The sequence below is a fragment of the Anomaloglossus baeobatrachus genome, chromosome 11 (genome assembly GCF_048569485.1).
Source record: "Anomaloglossus baeobatrachus isolate aAnoBae1 chromosome 11, aAnoBae1.hap1, whole genome shotgun sequence".
Classification (NCBI taxonomy): domain Eukaryota; kingdom Metazoa; phylum Chordata; class Amphibia; order Anura; family Aromobatidae; genus Anomaloglossus; species Anomaloglossus baeobatrachus.
Window position 1 is genome coordinate 138889517 of NC_134363.1, and position 23475 is coordinate 138912991.

The window sequence follows — 23475 nt, forward strand, 5'->3', positions numbered from 1 at the left end:
GGGGAAGAAGGTATGGTGATCGGGTGGTTTGGCCTTGGGAAGCAGGGTGCAGGGGTCAGGTTACTCACTGCGGTAGTCTTGGTGCTGGATTAGTTGGAATAAGTAGACACTCACACAGATGGTAAACCAAAGTCTCTAGGCACCTCAGTTTCTGCGGGGGAGCCCGTCCAGGTCTCGCTCCCACCGGTGTCACTTGGTAAGTCCGGAGCCCTGCCTCAGTGCACAAATTGATTGACCTTTGTGGCCCCCTCGGCTTGAAGCTTTCGGAGCCCCGCTACCCGTGTGTATGGCAGCTGTACTCTTGATGGCTGGCACTTGGGATTTTAGTGGGTTGTGTGTTTTTGAGAACCCTATCCCCCACGTTGTGCTGATGCTTTCAATCTCTGAGCTCTTGGAGAAAGGTCATAAAGAGACTATCCTCCTCCACAGGTTAACTATCAAGGCGCCTGAAGCTCTTCCCTAATCTAAGGTCCTGTACCCCGCCGTGCTCGGTACCGGTAAGGTAATTGGGCTTTCTGGTGCCAACAGTCCTCCTAGACTGCGTCCGTTACACTCCTGTCCAGTGTTCCGGATACCGGTCCCCGACTCCTGTGGTCCTGGACCACCGTCTGCGACCCAACCTGTCGCCTCCCTGGGAGCTACAACTCCCCCGCTTCTCACTCTTCGAGGGCTAACACTGAACTCCTTGTCTTCCCTTCCACCCACCAGTCTGCCTGACCCCTAGGTGGGCGGCCGTGCTCCAACTTGACCAACCCACTGGTGTGTCTGAACACCTCATGATGTGAGGTGTGGTTGGGATTTGTAGTGCGGATGTTAGTGACACCGTTGTTAGGAACCTGGAACCATGGGGGTAGGCCCTGCACCCTGGGAGATAGGATACAGTTCCCTGTAGCACCCTGATATATTCTGGGGCGCTACAACATCATCCTAGATGGGCAAACTCTAAGGATCTCAGAGGGTAATAAAATCCATGGAGCTACTATCCATGGCCTGAGAACACTGACCTGGACCATGGACTGGGTTTGAGCGATCTGCTCATCTCCATTGGCCTCTACAGACATGTGGCCACCAGCAAAATGTTGCTCAGATTCAACAGAAAATCAATAACTTTCCTAACTTCACTCTAACAATTAGCAGGGATCAGCCATCTTAAGGCACTTTGGAAACTTTCCATTACAGCTGAACATTTTGGAATAAATCTGCAAAATCCATGATCTGCTTCACTTTTTTTCCACTACATGCAAGTGGGATTTTGTAATCTGATTCGCTTGCCTTGTACTGTACTTTAGTTTTGTATTAATGCAATCTGCTCCGAAAGTCATTATTTATTAATTATTATAGCGCCATTTATTCCATGGCGCTTTACATGTGAAAGGGGTACACATAATAGGGACAAGTACAATAATCATAAACAATACAAGGCACAGACTGGTACAGGAGGATAGAGGTCCCTGCCCGCGAGGGCTCACAGTCTACAGGAGGAGAGAGGACCCTGCCCGCGAGGGCTCACAGTCTACAAGGGATAGGTGAGGATACAGTAGGTGAGGGTAGAGCTGGTCGTGCGCTGCTGTATCAGACTGAGGGTTACGGCAGGTTGTAGGCTTGTCGGAAGAGGTAGGTCTTCAGGTTCCTTTTGAAGCTTGTCAAGGTAGGCGAGAGTCTGATCTGTTGTGGCAGAGCATTCCAGATTATGGGGGGGGCATGGGAGAAATCTTGGATACGATGGTGGGAAGATAAGATGAGAGGGGAGCAGATAAGGAGATCTTGCGAGTATCGAAGGTTACGTGCAGGTAAGTACCGAGAGACTAGGTCGCAGATGTAGGGAGGAGACAGGTTGTGGATGGCTTTGTAGGTCATGGTTAGGATTTCGAACTGGAGTCGTTGGGCAATGGGAAGCATGTGAAGAGAATGGCAGAGAGGAGAGGTCTTGGAGTAGCTGGGGGACAGGTGGATCAGTCGGGCAGCAAGTCCCAAACAAACATTCCACCTAAACTGATACAGTACCCGATAATCAAGAAGATGGCAAAGGCCAGACGTATCGAAAGAAGGTGAGCGAAAATGGGCTAAACTGGCCATACACATTAGATGTATATTACTAAGCCCACTCATTTTGTCTTGGCCCCCCAACAGCTGATGTTGTGAGAGGTAACGATTGGGCGGTGGAACCCTTTTTCAGGGGAATAAGTAGCCGCCAGAGGTGCGTGACAGCTGCTTACCTCCTCTGAACACATGCACTCTTGGAGGAGCATGCATGTGTATTGCAGGAGATGGCTGTTGGCCAGGCGAGTGTTCATCTCCGCTCTTTGACTTGGCCACTCTTGGAGTTCGACACATTTACCATTTCTAAATGTATTTTTTTTAAAAAAACGTGCGTTTTACAGGTCATTGACGTTTTTGCACGGTCTTTCCTGTACTTCCAGTAAATATAATATTGGAAATGGGACATGTTGCCAGCTCATGTGATCTGTTTACATGGCAGACAGCAAAACATACAGTGCAACTCTAGAATTGTAAGGTGACTTCACATGTGCATACAAAATTGCCGGCCTGTATTCCCAATGGGGCACATCAGCTCCTGGAACATAATCATGGTGATTTATGGGGAGGCAGTAAAATCTATTACTACATCATTAACCGGGAGAGACACAGTCTGTTCTGTCTGCACCTACAGACATATATTTCTTTTTACAGGAGAGATAGAAAGACATCATCATTTGCATGATGAAACCGGGATGCAGTACTCTCTGTGCCTGCATAATTTACTTTACAGAGAGACAGGGAAGCAGCAGTATCTGTACCTACATAATTTACAGAGAGGCAGAACTATTTGTGCCTGCGTCATTTCTAGAGAGAGAGAGAGACAGATGGTGCTGCCTATGGCCTCGTGCGCACACTGCGTTTTTACTTTGTTTTTTGCCGCGTTTTTGGTTGCTGTTTTGGTCGGCAAACTGCATGCATTTCCTTCCCCAGCAAAGTCTGAGATTTACGTTTTTCTGTCCACACGTTGCAGCTTTTTTTGGCTGCATCTTTCTGGTGACTGCAAAGATGCAGCATGTCGATTCTTTCTGTGTTTTTGCCAGCGTTTTTGAGCTCTTCTAGGCATAGATTTCACTTAAAAACGCAGTGGAGAAAAATGCATGCCTTTTTTTGGATGCGGTTTTGCATTAGGTGCAATTTTTGGGCCAAAAACTTGCAGTTTTGTGGTCACCACAAAGATGCAATGTGTGGACATACCCTATCTGTGCCCAGATTATTTAGAGCGAGAGACAGGGAGGCAGTACTATCTAAGCCTGCATTATTTAGAGACAGGGAGGCAGCACTATCTGTGCTTACATTATTTAGCTAGTGAGGCAGAACGGTCTGTGCCTACATTATTTACAGAGAGGGGTAGTGTTCTTTCTGTGCCTACATGGTATACAAAGAGAGACCGGGAGGCAGCACTCTCTGTACCAACATAATGTACAGAGAGGCAGCACTGTTTGTGCCTACATCATTTACAGAGAGAGACAGGGAGGCAGTACTATCTGTGCCTGCATTATTTAGAGAGAGAAATAGAGACAGGGAGGCAGGACAGTACTATCTGTGGTTACAATTACAGAGAGGAAAACTACACTTTCTTTGCCTATATGGTGTACAAAGAGAGACCGAGAGGCAGCACTCTCTGTGCCAACATAATGTATAGAGAGGCAGTATTGTTTGTGCCTACATCATTTATAGAGAGAGACAGAGAGGCAGTACTATCTGTGCTTACATTTACAGAGAGGGAAACTACACTTTCTGTGCTGACATGTAGTAGAAAGAGAGACAGGTAGGCAGCACTATCTGTGCCTACTTTATTTACAGAGATCGGTGGGGAGGCAGCACTATCTGTGGCTTTATGGTGTACAAAGAGGGAGATATTTCTACCTGTAAACAAAAAAAGAATTGCTGTTCACAAAGCCAGGTGCGTTACCCTAAAGTCTACACACCGAGATGGAGGTGATCTTGCTGGACTGGTGCGGGCAGTGTCCTGCAGCTGTTATGGGTGCATGTTATTGGCAGTAAAAGTACTCAGGCACATCTCATAGAATTCCTTAATTACGATTGCTTTATGTTTTGGAGACCCATAAGCCCTGATACGTACCCACCTTAGTGACTTGGCGCTACCCCGTATATTAACCCAAGGCAATCCGTCCACAGGACATTAGTTGATGCCAGCCGTAGGGGCACAACCCGCACGACTTATATAAACCTTTCACACTCTTGGTTTGGCCGCGTGCGCCTGTGAATGACGAGGCTCTGCACAGCATGGAAGCTGGTGACATATTACAACAGTAGAGGTCTTTGTGCTCCCCGGTGCCACTGTCAGGTTGGCTGTATCACACATGGCAGGTCGACATGATTTTTTTTTTTTTCATCTCAGAGTTGTCAAATGAATAATGTCATCCACATAGGAAATCATAAAACTGAAGCGCTAACCGTTACAGCTGGCAGCAGCGTCTGCCCCGCACCCTGGCGCCCCGCCACCAGCCATACAATGATCACAGGCGTGGCTCCGGCTCTGTTTCCAGAGATTTCCTCATCTGAAGTAGACATTATTCCAAGTCCTTACAGTTACTGTGACTGAATCCACAAAGGCCTGGGTGTGCCATGGACACGAGACGTCTCCACCAGCTGGACGACGCTCTTCTGGAGGCCAATGATTATTACTAATTGGAAACCAAAAGTGTGAGGCCAGGAGGGGAGGTCCAGTCCAGGCATTGTAGATGTCCTCCCACAAATAAGGTGCCGACAATGTTGCTTTTTTTTTTTGTCCATTTTCTACAATCAGGTCCTAAGATTTGGCTATGATTCCAGTCTTAGGTGAGATACGGCGTGATCAATGGTCGCCTCACTCATGTTCTGCTGCCATTTCAGTGTTACCTAGTCAGAGCTGACGGTCTGGTTTCCGGGGACGCATTGCTTTACAACTTATAGGGTTCGGAATGCGTCTTTTTGTTAAAGTAACCATTCCTAGTCACTAGGTACTCGGATCATCTCCGTATCCACATGGGTTTTCCTATCTCGTAAATTGGCATTTTGCTGGGATATGCTCCCACGTGGTTGGTTGGTGCACCACTTCTGGAACCATCTCGGATCCTGATAATGACAGGGCCATAACACTGATTCAGCGTCGCATCCTCTTACATTATTTTCCAGAATAGAGACCCTCCCGGCCTTGTCCCTCCCGGCCTTGTCCCTCCCGGCCTTGTCCCTCCCGGCCTTGTCCCTCCCGGCCTTGTCCCTCCCATAGTTACATAGTTACTTAGGTTGAAAAAAGACCTAGGTCCATCTAGTTCCCCCTTCCTCCACCAGTTCTACATTTGGTCACTAAGTCATTTATAACCAACAATGTTGTGTGTAGTGAGGAAATCATCCAGCCCTGGTATAAAAGCTGTTATAGTGTCTGCCATTACTACCTCTTGTGGTCGGCATTCCACAGTCTGACTGCTCTAACTGTAAAGAACCCTTTCCTATTTAGCTTCCGGAATCGCTTTTCTTCCACTCAGTGTATGTCCCCTGGTCCTTAGTATTGTCTTTGGAAGAAGTGAGTCGCTCCCGGCCTTGTCGCCCCCGGCCTTGTCGCCCCCGGCCTTGTCGCCCCCGGCCTTGTCGCCCCCGGCCTTGACGCCCCCGGCCTTGACGCCCCCGGCCTTGACGCCCCCGGCCTTGACGCCCCCGGCCTTGACGCCCCCGGCCTTGACGCCCCCGGCCTTGTCGCCCCCGGCCTTGTCGCCCCCGGCCTTGACGCTCCCGGCCTTGACGCTCCCGGCCTTGACGCTCCCGGCCTTGACGCTCCCGGCTTTACAGATACTTACAGGTATTCCCATTCCAGGGCACAGTAGGTTGCTGGGGTGCTGCTCTGCAGCTAAACACAGTAGAAAGGAATTTTTGGGATTGTGGGGGGTCTACTACCAATGATCAGTATATGCTATAGCCTTGCAATACACCATCACATTATGAATGCTCTTGCTTTAGAATGACTAATCTGTGCGGATAGAGGTAAATTACCAAACGGGGGGTGAAGGGATAAACTGCTGTTACAGTGCCAACCATAAAGGAGAGGGCTGGTAGGTTGGGGTCCCACTGCTACCTACAAAGACTGCTATGATAAAGAACACCAATATCAAGAGAGCCCCTTTAAGCCCAAGTTGCATCATGGCCATCTAATATTGTTTTTCTGTTTTTTCTTTTAACAGCTGCGAAAGGCGAAAAAGTTGCAAATCGCTGCCCCTTATGCCATGAAAACTTCACACCAGGAGAAGAGGTAACTGATATGATGAAGTTGAATGGGTTTATCAGATTAGAAAAACATGGCCGCTCCCGTCCAGAACCAGCGCCGCTCTCTCACCAATGTCTGTGTCTGGTATTTCCAATTTTTCAGTGAATGAAGTGCCAGGCACAGGACACCTACAAGAGTGGTGCTGCGTCTGCATAGAAGCAGCCATGTTCTTTATAATCTCTTACAACGCCCTTTAATATGAGATCTGAGGGTTGACAAAGTAGTCATAGACCCCAGTAAGGTTGGCGAGGTATCATCCTATGCGGAAGGTGAAACGCGCGTCGGCATTCACATGATGGATTAACATTAAAGGAGTTGTCCACTACTAAGACAGCCCCTTCTGATTCCACTTGTTTCCCGCAATTAAAATAAAGCCGATCCCTGCGTCCAATCACCCCAGGCTTCTCTTGCCATGCCTTCGGACCATATTAATTAATCAACCGGAATGACGCTGTGGCAGCCACTCACTTCCTGTTGATTGGTCCGAAGGCGTGGCAAGAGAAGTCAGCAGGGATTGGTTGCGGGGCTCACATGGCGTCACAATGTCACGCGATTACGGACAACGCTGTAACAGCACCAGAGCAGGTGAGTACAGGGTCTTTTATTTTAACTGCGGGAAATAAGTTGAATCACAACAGGTTGTCCTAGTAATGGACAACCCCTTTAAGGTTGATTTCAAATTTGCAGCTCCAGACAATTTACGGTGCAGGTATTTCCTAAAATCCCAGAGCACTGCACAAACAGTAGATTACTTGGTAGCCAATGGGAAAGCTGCTGACGACTATCATGGCTGATATTCCCGTTCCCACAGGAGTGATCACCCAGCTTTTCCAGACTCCTGAATGGTTAATCATCTCTTCCTAAGCAGTATGCAAGAAGGGTTGTTCACAGCTTTAATATTTTGGGGTTTTTCTCGGACATGGGTTATGACAAACTAACAAATGGAGGAACTATCAACTCACAGATCCAGCGCTGGTTGGAGTTGACTCCTCGAAGCAATAATTGTGGCATTCGGATATATCCGGACAGCTGATCATGTGTCAGTATGGCAGGAGGGGTGTACCACTGGCTGGCATTTCACTTATTACCCAGCTTTCCCAGACTTCTGACTGGTAATTCTGCACAGACATTAGGTGGATGTCGGCCAATCATTAGGCTGGTAGCCATCTCTTCCAAACACAGGAGCACTCGCTCGGCAAGTATTTCCGGCAGATCAAAGTGATCGGTAGTCCGAAAGTGGACATGCCCAATCAATATCTCCCCTAATCACTCAGCCGGAGCCCCCAAACCCATAGCTGTGATCTAAACCCATCAGTATCGGCAGGTGCAGCTGGGGGGCTTTACTTAGAAAAATGGCATTATTTGCATCGGGTGAAGCCTCCCCTAAATGCAATTTTTGGGTAGAGTTTGTAGTTGGGGCTGCTGGCGTTATTTTACTACTCTTATAGTTTTTCTTCCTAAGGCTTAATGGATTTACGTCGCTCTGGACTGAGTGCCAGTTGGCATAACTGTACTGGATAGTGCGATATATCCTGCGGACGCCGTATGGATATGAATATTCCCTTTTATTTCCCCGTCAGCTTTATTCGCTCTTGTAAGCGATCTCCCCAGAGCACCTGTAATAAAGGACACAGAGTTATAATTTCAGATAAAGGCATGTTGTACTCCGCCGCTGCAGACATTCCAGCGGAGCCTTCACCTCTTATGCGTTTCTTTAATTGGAAAAGAAAATGTGGATTTCTCTGTTATGTGATAGTTCGTCTCATTCCAGGAAAGATTAAGTGGAGGGGCCTTGGCAGAGAGTGGTGGGGGTCCGTTTTCAGCCTTTTATTTTACACCTATTTGTAGCAGACAGGCTTGATAGAAGAGGTCAGTATGTAGACGACCCTGCAGAAAGTGGATGCCGGGGGGTAGGGGGGATTAAAATGACTCCAGCAACTAAATCCTGTTCAACTTGGACCCCCGCGTTTCATAGAGCAGCTTCACCCCGGAGCCACTCGAGACCTCACATTAGAGGAGTCCACGAGCGCCAACTCCCTCACATCTGATATCACCAGTATGAAGGCTGCAGCCGAATTGCCGCCACGTTCCTTTTTCACTGATCCGGGACAACATACGGGCATCGAATGGTAGATCCAGACCGGGCGTGCATGATCAGCTCAGCCTGATTCACATGAATTACATAGAGCTGCAACACCAGAGACCCCCTAAAAATGGCCACACTCCTTAGATAACTGTCCGCCCAAGAATGCCACGTCTCCCTACCCCTCTATATACACGGACACTCAGCTCAGCCAAGCATGGATGTGTTCTCAATAGGAAGATCAGCAGCTTGGCCCCTTCCCGCCATGGTCATCTTCCCTTTTTTCAATTTTGCTTTTTCATCCCTTTCTTCCAAGAGCCTAAACTTCTTTTTTTTCCCCCATAAATATTGCCATATGACTGCTTTTTTTTCTGCGGGACAAATTGTACTTTTGAAAGAAACCATTCATTTCACCCTATAGTGTACTGGAAAATGCGGTGAAATGTGCAATTCTACAATAGCTTTTGGGGATTTTTATTTACCATCTTCATTATATGGTAAACGTGACCTGGCAGTATGATTCTCCAGGTCAGTACGAGTTCGCAGATACCAAACATGAATAGTTTTCTTTTAATTTAAGTGGAGGGGGAAAAAATCTGAAAGTTGTCCTAAAAAAATTTCATCTTTGGCACCATTTTTTCCAAGAACTGAACGTTTTTATTTTTTGAGAACTGGGGCTCAGTGATGACTCCTGTTTTGCGCCCTGAGCTGACTGTTTTACTAATAGCATTTTTGAGTAGATACGATGTAGTGATCCCGTCTTATTGTATGATATTGCAATGTTGTGGCGGCCAAAAACCGTAATTCTGGCATTTTACTTTTTTTTTTTTTCTCGATTGGAAACTCATACACGGCACTCCAGTGTGTGAGCTGTGGTGCCGGAGTGTGGCTCCAATCCATATCCAATAATAGTAAACCCTACCCTCAACAAGAGAAATTTGCAGGTGATGTAATCTTACACCATCTCTCAGTGACACAGTCACACGTCTTGCAGCGCGAGTCTCCATAGACCATTGCTATCCGTGACATTCTTATTATATCTTTGAGGACTGGGGTCAATGTATAATGAAGGTCTGATGAAGGTCCACATGACTGCAACGTCATACTAGCTCTATATTGTCGAATTGGATTGTCACATTGATTAAAGTCTACATCACCTGCAAATTTATCTTGTCGAATGCTGGGTTTATAACTATTATTGTAAAAAATTCTGTTACACTGTTTATCGGATTAATTTTTTATATTTTGATAGATCAGGCATTTCTGAACACAGCAATGGCAAATATGTATGTATTTTTGTATTTTCAATAATGGGAGATTGAGGAAACAGTCCAAGATTGGGAAAACGGTCAGAGCGGGAGATTGGGAAAACGGTCGGAGCGGGAGATTGGGAAAACGGTCGGAGCGGGAGATCGAGGGAGCGGGAGATCGAGGGAGCGGGAGATCGAGGGAGCGGGAGATCGAGGGAGCGGGAGATCGAGGGAGCGGGAGATCGAGGGAGCGGGAGATCGAGGGAGCGGGAGATCGAGGGAGCGGGAGATCGAGGGAGCGGGAGATCGAGGGAGCGGGAGATCGGGGGAGGGGTCTGAGCGGGAGATCGGGGGAGGGGTCTGAGCGGGAGATCGGGGGAGGGGTCTGAGCGGGAGATCGGGGGAGGGGTTGGAGCGGGAGATCGTCGGAGCGGGAGATTGGGGGAGCGGTCGGAGCGGGAGATTGGGGGAGCGGTCGGAGCGGGAGATTGGGGGAGCGGTCGGAGCGGGAGATTGGGGGAGCGGTCGGAGCGGGAGATTGGGGGAGCGGTCGGAGCGGGAGATTGGGGGAGCGGTCGGAGCGGGAGATTGGGGGAGCGGTCGGAGCGGGAGATTGGGGGAGCGGTCGGAGCGGGAGATTGGGGGAGCGGTCGGAGCGGGAGATTGGGGGAGCGGTCGGAGCGGGAGATCGGGGGGGGAGCGGTCGGAGCGGGAGATCAGGGGAGGAGCGGTCGGAGCGGGAGATCGGGGGGGGAGCGGTCGGAGCGGGAGATCGGGGGGGGAGCGGTCGGAGCGGGAGATCGGGGGGGAGCGGTCGGAGAGGGGGATCGGGGGAGCGGTCGGAGCGGGAGATCGAGGGATACGGTCGGAGCGGGAGTTCGGGCACAGGGTCGGAGCAGGAGATCGGGCAAACTGTCAAAATTGGGAATTGGGGAACCTGCACTCTGGAGACAGGTATGAATATACCATATATTTTTATGATTACATAACCCCTTTAATAAGTCACATGAGGGCTTATTGACTGTTGGGTGAGTTTTCTCCTTTGCCGGCTGTCAGGTATCTGCCACATACCAGGTCACACCACGTAGGTAATTATTATAATCAGTTCCTGGTGTAGGGAGCTTATCGTGGCTGCATTTGTTTTATCATCTTCACCCTGTATCTTCCATGTTTTCTTCCCAATATCTCGGTAAGGACGACACTTCTGGCTCATGTCTCAGCAATGTTAGCATGCCAATACAGGCGCAGTCCCTTGATAATCCATCGGTGTGAGGATCACCCAACAGGCTGTGAATGAATCAGGTCTTTGTTTCTACCTTTCTGGAATGCGAGGATTAAAGTAGCTGCAAGGATTAGAAAAACATGGCTGCTTTCATTCTGAAACAGCGCCATACCTGTCACTTGGCTGTGTGTGGTACTGCAGTACAGCACTATTGAAGTGGGTATAGCTGAGGTGCAGTACCACATACAACCTGAGGACAAGTGTGGCACTATTTCTGGAAGAAAGCAGCCATGTTTTACTAATATAATGCCTCTATTTTCATCTATATTCTTATATTAAAGCGTTTTTCTGCTAATTCCGAAATTGGGCTAATAGGGGGAAATGAATAAAATGATGAAAAACACACCTGAAAAATGTGACGACGTGTTAGCGCCACCGCTCCCTGGCTTTGTGTACCGCAGCAATGACTTCCCTCTCCATGTGACCGCTGCAGCCAAACATTGCCACATCAGGGACAGTTTTTGTTTGCTTAGCAGCAGTGATTGCATGACCGCTGCAGCCAATCACCGCTGACGCAGTCCTAGATGTCAGCTTTGCTGTACAGACTGGCAGGGAACAGCAGCACTGGAAAAGTGACAGATTTAACATGCGAGTAAATAGTTTTTTATTACTTTATGCGCTTTTGCCTCCAATAGCCACATTTTTTAACTAGTGGAAAGGTGATTATTTACCTTTTGGTGGAGCGTTGTCTTGCGTCTCCCATAATTCAGCCAGGGGTGCCGACTCCACACACAGGACGCTTTATTGTTCTGATGCGGCATCAGACACCCGCAGCTCTTGGTCTTATTTGGGCAAACGGAACCGATGGGGGAACCTTCAGTTGATACAGACAGGGTTTGTCATAGGGACTGATCTACCCGGGGTGATCCAAATCTCTAGTCACAGCTCTTAATTTTTTTTTATGGAAAAAGTGATGAAAAATCATTGCAAATCTGCAAATCCTTGTATCTTGGTTCCTCAGGCCTGGAAGTCTCACCTTATGGGGAAAGACGGATGCAAAATGAACCCTCGCAGGATCCTGGCTCTTCAGAGAACACAAGCGGCTGCACAAGGTGAGAGACAGGTCTATAGAAGCCTCCATAGAAATACAGCCTTAAATGAGAGGTTCTGACATCTATATGTGATACAACCCCCCCCCTCCCCATAGGCAACACTGACTGCACCGGCAGCATAGTGAGTGCAGCTCTAGAGTATAATACAGAATGTAACTCTGGGTCACTACAGGATATGTAATGTACTGTAGTACATAGCGACTGCACAAGCAGAATAGTGAGTGCAGCTCTGGATTATAATACAGGATGTAACTCAGGATCAGTACAGGATATGTAATATACTGTATATATACAGTGACTGCAACAGCAGAATAGTGAGTGCAGCTCTGGAGTATAATAAAGGATGTAACTCAGGATCAGTACAGCATAAGTAATGTAATGTATGTACACAGTGACTGCAACAGCAGAATAGTGAGTGCAGCTCTGGATTATAATACAGGATGTAACTCAGGATCAGTACAGGATATGTAATATACTGTATATATACAGTGACTGCAACAGCAGAATAGTGAGTGCAGCTCTGGATTATAATACAGGATGTAACTCAGGATCAGTACAGGATATGTAATATACTGTATATATACAGTGACTGCAACAGCAGAATAGTAAGTGCAGCTCTGGAGTGTAATATAGGATGTAACTCAGGATCAGTACAGGATATGTAATAAATATATATATATATATGTATGTATGTATATGTATATATATATATATATATATATATATATATATATATATATATAATATATATACTAATATATAAAGGTGTGTGTGTGTGTGTCCGGGATTGGCATCTGCACCATCGCAGCTACAGCCACAAAATTTTGCACACTCGCACTTCTGGACCCCAAGAGCGTCATAGGCAATGTTTTGAGGCGAAATTTTAACCCGCGCTTTACAGTTATTCACCAAAAAACCTGCCTCCATTAAAGCGAATGGAGCTCGGAACCACAGTGCAGCCAGAACTTCAGAAGAATGCGCAGCCACGCCCTTAAATGGAATGTTGGCGTGTCACAATGCAGCCAGGGAAAGAGACAGACAGAGAGACAGACATAAAGAGACAGACTGACAGGGTAAGAGACAGACACAGACAAAGAGACACTGACAGGGAAAGCGAGAGACAGGTAAAGAGACAAAGAGACAGTCACAAGGAAACAGACAGACAGGGAAAGAGACAGACAGGGAAAGAGACAGACAGGGAAAGAGACAGACAGGGAAAGAGACAGACAGGGAAAGAGACAGACAGGGAAAGAGACAGACAGGGAAAGAGACAGACAGGGAAAGAGACAGACAGGGAAAGAGATTGAGAGAGACGGAGAAAGAGACAGACAGGGAAAGAGACAGACAGGGAAAGAGATTGAGAGAGACGGAGAAAGAGACAGACAGACAAAGAGATAGAGAGACAGAGAGATATATACAGAGGGGAACACAGACATTATAATTACAGTTATATCTATTTGCTTTGTGGTTTTTGTGTGCAGGATACATTTTTGTTAATACATTCTATTTTGTTAACAGCAGTTATTAACCCGGGCAAAGCCGGGTGGTACAGATTATATAATATATATATAGTGAGTGCAGCTCTGGAGTATAATACAGAATGTAACTCAGGGCCAGTATAGGATAAATCATGTGAACACAGTGACTTCACCAATAGGACACAGAGTGCAGCACTGAAGAATAATACAGGGTGTAATACTATACAAATGTTACATTACTTATCATGCACTGATATTGTGGCCTCACCAGCAGAATAGTGAGTGCAGCTCTGGAGTATAATACAGGATCTAACACCAGATCAGTACAGGATAAGTAATGTAATGTATGTACACAGTGACGGCACCAGCAGAATAGTGAGTGCAGCTCTGGAGAACAATACAGGAGGTAACTCCGGATAAGTACAGGGTCAGTAATATAATAATTCCCAAAGTTGATTAACTTTTTAACTGTGTGCACACGCTTCGTTTTTTTCTCGTTTTTTGATGCGTTGTTTCTTGCTGATTTTAATCAATCTTCAAGGGAAACCGCATCCCAGCAAAATCTGCGAATCCTGAGGTGCTGTGCACGTTGCAGATTTTTTCCTTGCAGATTTTTTGCAGAAACTTACTGCACTAAACAATTGACATTTCACTTGTTTCTGCATTTTTTTTCTAGTTTTTTTCCTATCACAATGCATAAAAAAAATGCAAATCCACGGCGTTTTTATTTCACAGTGTTTATCTGTCAAGAGGAAAACTGCAAACAAATCTGCAACGTGGGAACAGACCCTTTTAGGAGATATGTGACACGTAGAAAATTAAGGGTTGACTGTCTCTTTAAGGAGTAGCTGTGCAGTGTATATAATGTGTATATAATGACACAGGCCGGGGAGGTGACGCCCTGTGGTTAGCACGGCTTTGCCTTATTCTTTTTGTTTTTACCCTTACATATACAATCAGGTGGCGGAAGCTTTGGAGAGACTCGTTAAAGTACAGATATTATTGAGATATTTTCCGCTCTTCTCCGTGATACATAATGAAAGTAGAATAGTGAACCTATGTGTTTATACATCAGTGCCCTGACTGTCACCACACAGGATGCCGGCTGTCACCACTCGTCCTCCGGTGTTTGTCATCTGCTGTGTCTGCCGTAACAATTGTACAACCATTACACTTCATGTAATATATAAAGCTGTGTGTGAGTGTGAGTGTGAGTGTGTGTGTCTGCTAAAGGAATCCACATTGTCGCATTTACAATCACAAAACTTTGCACAGGCACCCCATGTGAATCAGGGAACGTCATAGACTATGTTTTGACAGGAAAATTTAACCTCACGCTTTACAGTTACTCTCCAAAAAAACTGCCTCTATTAGAGTCCATGGAGCTGCGAGCTACAGGTTATTAATAGCAGCTGTGATTGGTTGCTATAGGAACAAAATAAATTTAGTATAAGAAGCTTATGTGTGAGGTAATAAGATGTCGGTGAGGAGACAGATAGCGAGAGATAGACAGACCTAGGCATGGACAAAGTAAGAGGCAGACGGGGAAAGAGACAGACAGGCAGACTGGGAAACGAGACAGACAGAGACAGTTACTACCCCGGGCAATGCCGGGTACTACAGCTAGTTAATAATAAAACACCTTGTGATTTTGCATGTAACATTGCAGAAAGCCTGATAATCCGGCATTTCTTTCCAGCCCAGATCATAGGGCTTTTTGGATAATTTGCTGCTATTCCTATCTATCCCCTCCTTTTTTTTTTTTTTTTTTTTTTAACCCAGGTACAAATAAAGCCGGAGGGACAACAGGAGCAAAGTTGGGGATGACCGGGGCCAAACAACGTCCCCCTATCGCCGGCAGTAAGATCCCAGCCCCGAGAGCAGGCCTGAACAAGACTACAAGCAAACCGCAACGGTGACGGAAAACGTGATTCTGGACCACGGACAACACAACATAGCCTTTTCTTAAATTTTGGTACCTGATCACAGCGCCCTTAATGTTTGTGTCACTATCTCCTCCTACTATACCGGACTGTGAGTCCTATTTAATATGGAGGTTACTGGAGAGAAGCCATCAAGTGCTACCTCTGATCGCACCGCTGCACACGTAGCACTGCATTACACAGACACACTCTCTTATTTAATATTCTCCAATGTTACACATCTGTAGTAATATCCACAAAGCCTGATTTTAAAATAAAGGGTCCCACCCAGGGGTGTAACTGTAGTGGGTGCAGTGGATCCAGTCACACCAAGCCCTGGATACTAAGGAGCCCAAAAGGTCCCATGGCCAATAAAAGAAGACCAAAAACAGAAAAGACCCATGATAGTTGAGGGTGCGGAGATTTTGCATTGGAGCCCACAAACTTCAAGTTATGCCATACGTCCCCCATTAAATTTCATAATTATGGCTTAGACCTTACAAATGAGTAAGTATTGCCATTAAAAGGGGTTATCGGAGACAGTTTGGGTTTTTTTACCCATGGGTCTTAGAACAGCTAGGCAGGTAGTTATTAACTACTTGTTTGCGTGGCACAGAGCGATCAGTGTTTCTACTGCTTCATGTTGACAGAGCAGTTCTCTCTCTTTCACTCCGGGCTATTGACCCGGCGTTACTGCATGATGTCGACTGTCCCACCCAGTCAACACAGCAGAGCGGAAGAGAAGAAGCTGCTCTGTGGATGTGACATCAGGTGAAGTCGCAGAATCGACGGCAGAAGCAGTCTGTAACAGGCATGTAGTTAGTAACTACCTGCCTGTTAGTTCCAAGGCCCAAAAAAAAGAATAAATAGTCCCGACAACCTCTTGAAATAGCGTTAATAAATGATCTAGTGAAGCATTATGACATTCTTACATAGTATAGCACCACCCAGTGTTCAGAGTGTAAAAGCAATGTGCACGACCACCTCATTAGCTCTTGTGGTCACACATGCTCAGTCAGTCCCCTCAAAGAGTGATCCTTTGTTTACTGCAGAGCATCCCATTGAAATGGCTTTCTGGCCTCCTTGTCAGGGAAGGAGCATAGCATGTACAGTAGGAATCCTGCTGCAAGACGGGTAAAAAAAGGACCTATACTATCAGCTGCCAGAGGGGGGAGAAGACCACCCTGAGAAAAGTTAAGAAATATACTTATCGTATAGTAACACCAGATATTCATTGTGCACATCCTCCTAATGAGAGTTAGTGCTGACACTTGCTCAGTTACCCCTTTGCTCCCCTCTCCCACAAATAAAACAACTGTCTGTTTACTGCAGAGCAGCCAATAGAAATCGTTTTCTTGCCTGCTTGCTGGGGAAGGAGCAGAGCATCTACTGTAGCATGGCAGGATAGTTGAGCAGAAACAAGTAAAAAGGGTCTATGTTGTCAGCAGCCAGAGGGGGGAGAAGACCATCCTGAGAAAAGTTATGAAATATACTTATATAGTATAGCAACACCAAATATTTATATAAAAGTGTGCACATACACCTAATGATAGCTCATGGTGACACTTGTTCAACCAACCCCTCCCACCCCACATTTCCCACAAAAAATGACTGTTTACTGCAGAGCAGCCAATAGAGATGGCTTTATGTCCTGCTTGTCTGTGAAGGAGCAGAGCATCTACTATAGCATAGCATTACACCTGAGAAGACTCTTTCTGAAGGACAGCTAAGCGCTTATATTATCAGCTGCCAGAGGGCGAAGTAGACTGATTTTGTCCAAAGTCTAACCTCAGCAGCACAGATGATAGTAGAAATGATGAAAAAAATACTTTTTTTTTTTTTAAATCAGATCGTTTTTTATTAAACATTGGTACAAAACAGAGAAATGATCATTGCATAACAAATACACATTTTCATAGGAAAAAAATACTTTTGATTCTAGAAATACTATTAATTATTTAAAAACAACTGTTAACATCTTTTCAGGACTTTTTTTTAAGAACTTTGTAGCTTATGATTCCCACAGAAAGCTTTAGTTTCTGAGACGTGGAAGAGTAACTACACATTTTTTTATTAGCTTTGCATTGCCTGGAGGATAATGTATGAATTGCTGTAAGATAGCGCAGCACGGTGTTTGGAAGAGAAGGCAATGCAGTATCTTACACAAATTCAAGACTTTGCGATACATTGAGGATAATTTTATAAAAAACAAAAGTTTAGTTTCTGTTGCAGCTCTACCCCCTTCCCACGCGCTATCGTACGAAGACTAATCCTGGCTAAAGGATAGATATTTTAATGGTGTCCCTATTCCGATATCAGTGATGATGGGCTGATTCAGTAGCGATATTAATTGTGCGATGAAGTACTTGTGGATAAGACCACCAGACTCTCATGGGGTAAATGTAGGGATCCGGCCAGCAACACTCCTCTCGAGGAGAACGGACGCCTATCATAGATGTCCTGAACCCCAACTAAACAGCTGACATGGACCAACAACACAAATGAAAAATGATGGCCATTCAGAGGGGTCCGCTCTTCCTTCTTTCCACCGGGCTCGCTTTATTGTATACAAATAGGGACAGACCTGTCAATCAAGCTGGGTAGGAGGTCACTCGGGGTCATCTCATGGTACAGGTGTGCCGCCCCAGCAGCGGATCGAACTGCTCGGATCCGGGGTAGTGTCCGTTCATGGCTCGAGGGTCTCCGGACCCGAGGGCTTAGGGGCCACTTCGATGTAAAGGGGGGAATATTTACAAGGAGAGTTTGTGACGCCACCTGCGGGTTGCGGTAAAGGGGATTGCCGCCGCCGCTGCTGGATGGAGGACCGGGGCAGATGGTGTGGAGCAGCTGGATGGCAGGTCCCTCCACAGGTAGGGAGTCCCCCGGTGATGAAGTGGAGTGGATGGGATAGGAGGCTGGGTACAGGGGCAGGGTTTTACTCACTGTTAGATCCACAGTACTGCAGAATAAAAGAGGCACACACGCTGCTGAACAAAGTCTGTGAGTCACTGCAGCTCTTTGGGAACACGTCCAGGTCCCATGCCCCAGGTGTCATTAGTGATCCAGTGCCTTCCTCCGTGCACACTGTTTGTCTGGATCCCTATAGTCTGGAACTATCAGGAACGGTTCTTCTGTTATTAGGCGAAGTCCTTGCCCTTGCGGGCTGGCATGTGGGAAACCCCGTCCCCCTTAGTGTGCTGTCGCCCCCAACCTCTGGGCTCATGGGGAAGGTCCCTGAAGGCCCCCTTCCACCGCAGGTCAATTATTGGGTCACATAGAGCTTCTCCCCAATCTAGGGTCCTGGCACCCTGTCATGCTCGGCACCAGTCAGTTGTTGTCGCTAGCTGAGGCTGGCTACCGTCTCCTCTGGCCCTGGGTCACTGCTTGCGACTCAACATAAGTAATTTCAGGGAGCTCCAACTCTCTCCAGCTCCTCCCACTTCGGGAGCTCTCTCCACACGGTCTCTAAGCTCTGCTCTCCACTTCCTCCCTCCCACCAGTCTGCCTGATCCCTCGGTGAGTGGCCCTTTCCCACTAGACCATCCCACTGGTGTAGCTGACAGTCTTGGTGTGAGACGCATGTTGGGATTTGTAGTGCAGATGGTATAACACCTGTATCTGGGTTCGTGGAACCACGGGAGGTGGGCCCTGCACCATGAAAGGAGAGGATGCAGTTCCCTGTGACACCCTGATATAGTCGGGGGTGTCACACAGGTAGAATGAAGAAGCCAACGAAGGTAACTCCGGTGGCTCGTGACTCCGCTCACATCACACACGTTTCACTTGATGACTCACTACGTCACATACAATCAAGCTCTTCTCTTTTTATACAATCATATAAAGTGACTATTTAAATTTCTGATTTTTGTTTTTGTGTTTCGGGGGGCTACTTTCTTAAAGAGATTCTATGGTCATGAACATTGACCTGGAGAATGTTAGATTCGCAGGTGGCTCTAGGCTGATTTCTGACCTCATCGTAGCACAAGAGATCGGCCAAAAGTTGACACTTTCTGCTCGGTATCAAAACCCTCAAATCAGTCTATGGACAATCCAGTGAGAAACGATCCAGAGCAATCGGGAATTACTCTTCACTCAGATGCTATTGACCACACAGTCACTTTAAAGAAGGACAACACCAAATCTCGGGATCAGAGATCTGGTAAAGCTGTAATGGCCGCACGTTTAGCATGAGAGGACGTTGCTGCTTTTTGTCTTTGTTACCTGAGAAGCGTGTGGAGCCCTCCGCAGAGAAAATTCATTAATTCTTTGATTCTGATTTATGGAATTTGAGGCTAAATTCAGACATTTGTGATGTACGGGCCGGCTGTGGGTCTTGTGACCTGAACTTGGCTTCTTAAGCATAAAGGAGGCGGTTGAGTTTAGGTCAGGAGACAACCCCCCCCCCCCCTCCCGGCCGGTCCGATCCTTACAGTCCATGATATACGGATATCTGAATTTGGCCTTATGCCGGAATCACGCAGAATTACAGCCATAGCTAAACGCTGCTTGTCTTTGCATGTACATGAATGTGGACGTATTATATGTGTTCCAGTGTAAACAGTTATGAGATCCAAATATATAATATATGTATTTTTATGACATTGATGCCTTTTTATTTGTATGTTTTAACTTCAGTGTGTCTGCACAATGCCAGGCAGGTGGGAGACTCACATTATCACATCCATCATTATACACTCACGTCTTTCATCATCCATAAATACTACAACACGGCTGCACACTAATCTATGAGAACGATCGGTGGAAGTGGCCAAAAGGCATACTGGTCCATCATTAGAGAAAGTTAACTTAATAAACGGGTATTTCAGTCCAAAGGTTAGATGATAAATGTTCAGTCGTTGAGGCTGTCAGTGATCGCTGGGACTATGGACTTGTTTCCTATTGATTCTTCAACCCTATGTTCAGGAGTTGGTTGGAGCATCCAGTCGGGCCTGTCCTCTACCACTTCTTTTAAAGTCTATGGCACTGACAGACAGGTAAGTGCAGCATTATCACTCCTATAGACGGTATGTGCATGCGCAACCAGACACATACAGGTATGTGCAAAATAATAGCAGTGTGTTTTAAACAAATGAGGAAAAGTTCAATCCTCATAACAACATTTATCTCCGTATGCACAAAGGCAATGTTACGACGTGGACTAGGGGAGAATCCGGTGTGAGCCAAAACGCACAACATGGGTTACACATGACAAATAAGGGGTACTCCGGGGTCACTTTATTAATCATGAAGGGTCCTAGGACTATTGAGAAGGAAGATGGACACCTCTTCCACTTACCTGCCTCTGTACCCTGCACTTCAAGCCATTCCCTCTACAAGTTCCTCACCGATCACCGAGCAGGAACCTGAAGGTCTGAAAAGAATCCTACAATAGTCCTTGCTAGTGAGTGGGCAGATAAGGGACACTGTCCTAACCGTAGCACTGAAATGGCACACCAGGGAGGGAATCCAAACTAGGCAACACAACAACAGACTGCTGCAGTCCGCCCCAAAACTGCAGCCACCAAAGCAACTTCAACAGAGGGTTTATAGCAGCTTCTTCCACCTCCAGGACCAGCATCCAAATGGCAAAGAGAATAACCGGCAACCTCTGCTGGTAGCAGCGGCTATATAAAAGGACTGGGAGTGGTCCCAAACCGGAAACACCTGAGGTGGTAATTTGCCTGCTTGCTGGCAAGCAATGCTGACATTAACCCTACAGCTGCCAAAGGAAAGGAAAACACGTTTAATATTGAGAGTCAAGAATGGAAATGGACTCTCAAGTCCTGAATCTGTCTCAAGTCTCATATAACAAAGAGACCACCGTGACCGGCACTGGGAGCACTCTACATTCAATTCCAAATGAAAACATGAACAAAATATCAATTTATGGATGGAAAATTAAGACAAAAGAATAATAGAATGTTAAAAATACACCAGCATCAGAATTTTCATTCACAAGCTCAAAAATTTACAGTATAAACTGAAATTTGTCTACAGACTTCGCTTTTCTGTTAATCACTGGAGTAATATTTGTGTAACCTTTTATTTCTGATAACTGCTTTACCTCTATGTGGCATTAAGTCAACTAACATCTGACACCTGCAAACAGATATTCCAGGCCCGGCTGACCGGACTACATTCCACAGTGCTTTTGCATTCTTGGGGGGGTTATCAAATATAGCATTTTCCACAATTTCTCAGTTGGTTTTGGAGTCTAGGGATTGGGCTGGCCATTTGATAACATCAATGTTATTGGTCTGGACACAAGATGTTGCCAACTTGCTAGTGTTTGGGGTAGTTGTCCTGCTGAAACGCACATTTCCAAGACATTTTTTTTCTTCATCATAAGGCAACATGACCGTGGAGACACGGGGCTCAGTGGGTGCTCTCGTCCGCTAAAACCCGCCGCCTTTAGAAAGACAGCGTGGCTCAGGGCTCATCCCAACTGAACGCCGGCCTCCTTAACCATGGGCATAACACTACTCAGACAACACAGGCTGAGGGAACCACAATAATTAGACTTTATTGGATCCCCAAACAATGAATGGCACATAACACATAACCAGCAAAATACACAAATGTAGCAGGCAACAGAGTCTCACCCTTCCGCTGGCTCACCAGGGATTAGAATGTCCTTGCCTCAGAGCTTCCAGGGCCACTTACTCCAATCCAGCAGCACCCCACTTTCGGCGGGCACCCACCGAGAAAGGAATAGCGCCGGATTTAGGAAGCTGGCTGAGGTCTGCAAAGTCTGTAGCCAGGTGACCAAATTGTCCCAACCTGGGTTTCTTCCTTAAGTAGTCCTTGGTATGATGATACAATCCTGGCAGCCGGGGTCGAAATCCCTAGACTGTGGATATGGTCTCCAACCGGAACCGGAGTCCCTAGATTGAAGCCATAAGAAATCCTGATCCTCTAGTCAGCTCCGAAGAGCTTAGACTGGATCCATCAGCATTCATCAAAAACCCGGTGGCTTAAAGAAGTCCCTTTTATAGCTACAGCCTTCCACTTAGATACACTGCGTCCTCATCGATTGGTTAGACAAGAGCGCCTCTCCCATTGGATGAATCTCAAGCTGCATGGACAATGTTCATCCAAATGATGTCTACAGGAAGACTGAAGATATCTACATGGAGTCTGCAAGTCACAGACTCAACAATGGCTACTAAGGTAATCACATTAGCAATACACAACTACAATACAATGGTTACTGGAAAAGTCTGGAGAACAATACGTCTGGCTTTCAGTGGCCAACACAATTACATTGAGTCAACAAGAGTCTTGTAAAAACAATGAGGGACTTCTCCCCCGTCTATAGACAATCTATCATGCTGTCTGGCTGAATTTTAAGAAACTTTAACCCATGAGAGTCCATGTCGTCACAATGACCTCTTCCAGTACCTTGATAAATTCAAACCAGTCCATGGTGCCTAGTATGCGATAAATGGGCCCAACTCCAGAATATGAGAAACATTCCAAAACATTACGCCCCTCCATGTTTTCATAGCGTATTGTAGCAGAATTCACGGTTTATGGGTCATCTTACAAAGTGCCTGCCGCTTTAAGGCCCATTAAGAACAATCTTGCTCTCACATGTTCATACAATGTTGCACCACTTTTCCTTAGGCCAGCCAATGTGTTCTTTGCCATTCTGGTTATTCTATGATCTAAGCGGATGGTAATATTTTATTTCCTGCCACATGTTTCGGGCAAGTTGCTCAGATGTTTTTGTCACGTTACATGTCACCGTGTAATCCCAGTCCTTATGGTGTGGTGGCTGTAGTAGCCAAAAGGTTCATTTTTTTAACTCTAAATCCCACAGACATCAGTGTATGGAGTGAAAAGTAGATGGGCCCCTGATCAGAAATTTAGACATAGTCATGGCAGACGTTAGCGCCCTTGAAATTGTTCCAGAAAAAGTTTTTCTCCAAATAATTGCAATTACACATTTTGTCATACTCCTATTTATTTCCTTTGTGTGTATTAGAACAACACAAAAAAACTGAATAAAAAAAGGTAAATTGGACATAAATTCACATACAAGCCCAAAAATAGGGCGGACAAAATTGTTGCCGTGTTTCCAAGATTGTGAGTAAACAACTTTGTT

The 23475-nt window shown here is 46.3% G+C and overlaps 1 protein-coding gene across 1 annotated transcript in view; it reads left to right on the forward strand.

The window, feature by feature from the left end:
- Window positions 1-19949, forward strand: part of CEP104 (centrosomal protein 104) — a 212455-nt gene extending 192506 nt beyond the window's left edge. The window contains exons 20-22 of the mRNA XM_075328831.1: window positions 6219-6286; window positions 11878-11968; window positions 15229-19949. Of these exons, the coding sequence (XP_075184946.1) occupies window positions 6219-6286; window positions 11878-11968; window positions 15229-15365 (296 nt within the window). The 3' untranslated portion in view covers window positions 15366-19949. The remainder of the gene's footprint in view (window positions 1-6218; window positions 6287-11877; window positions 11969-15228) is intronic.
- Window positions 19950-23475: the final 3526 nt, after the last annotated feature.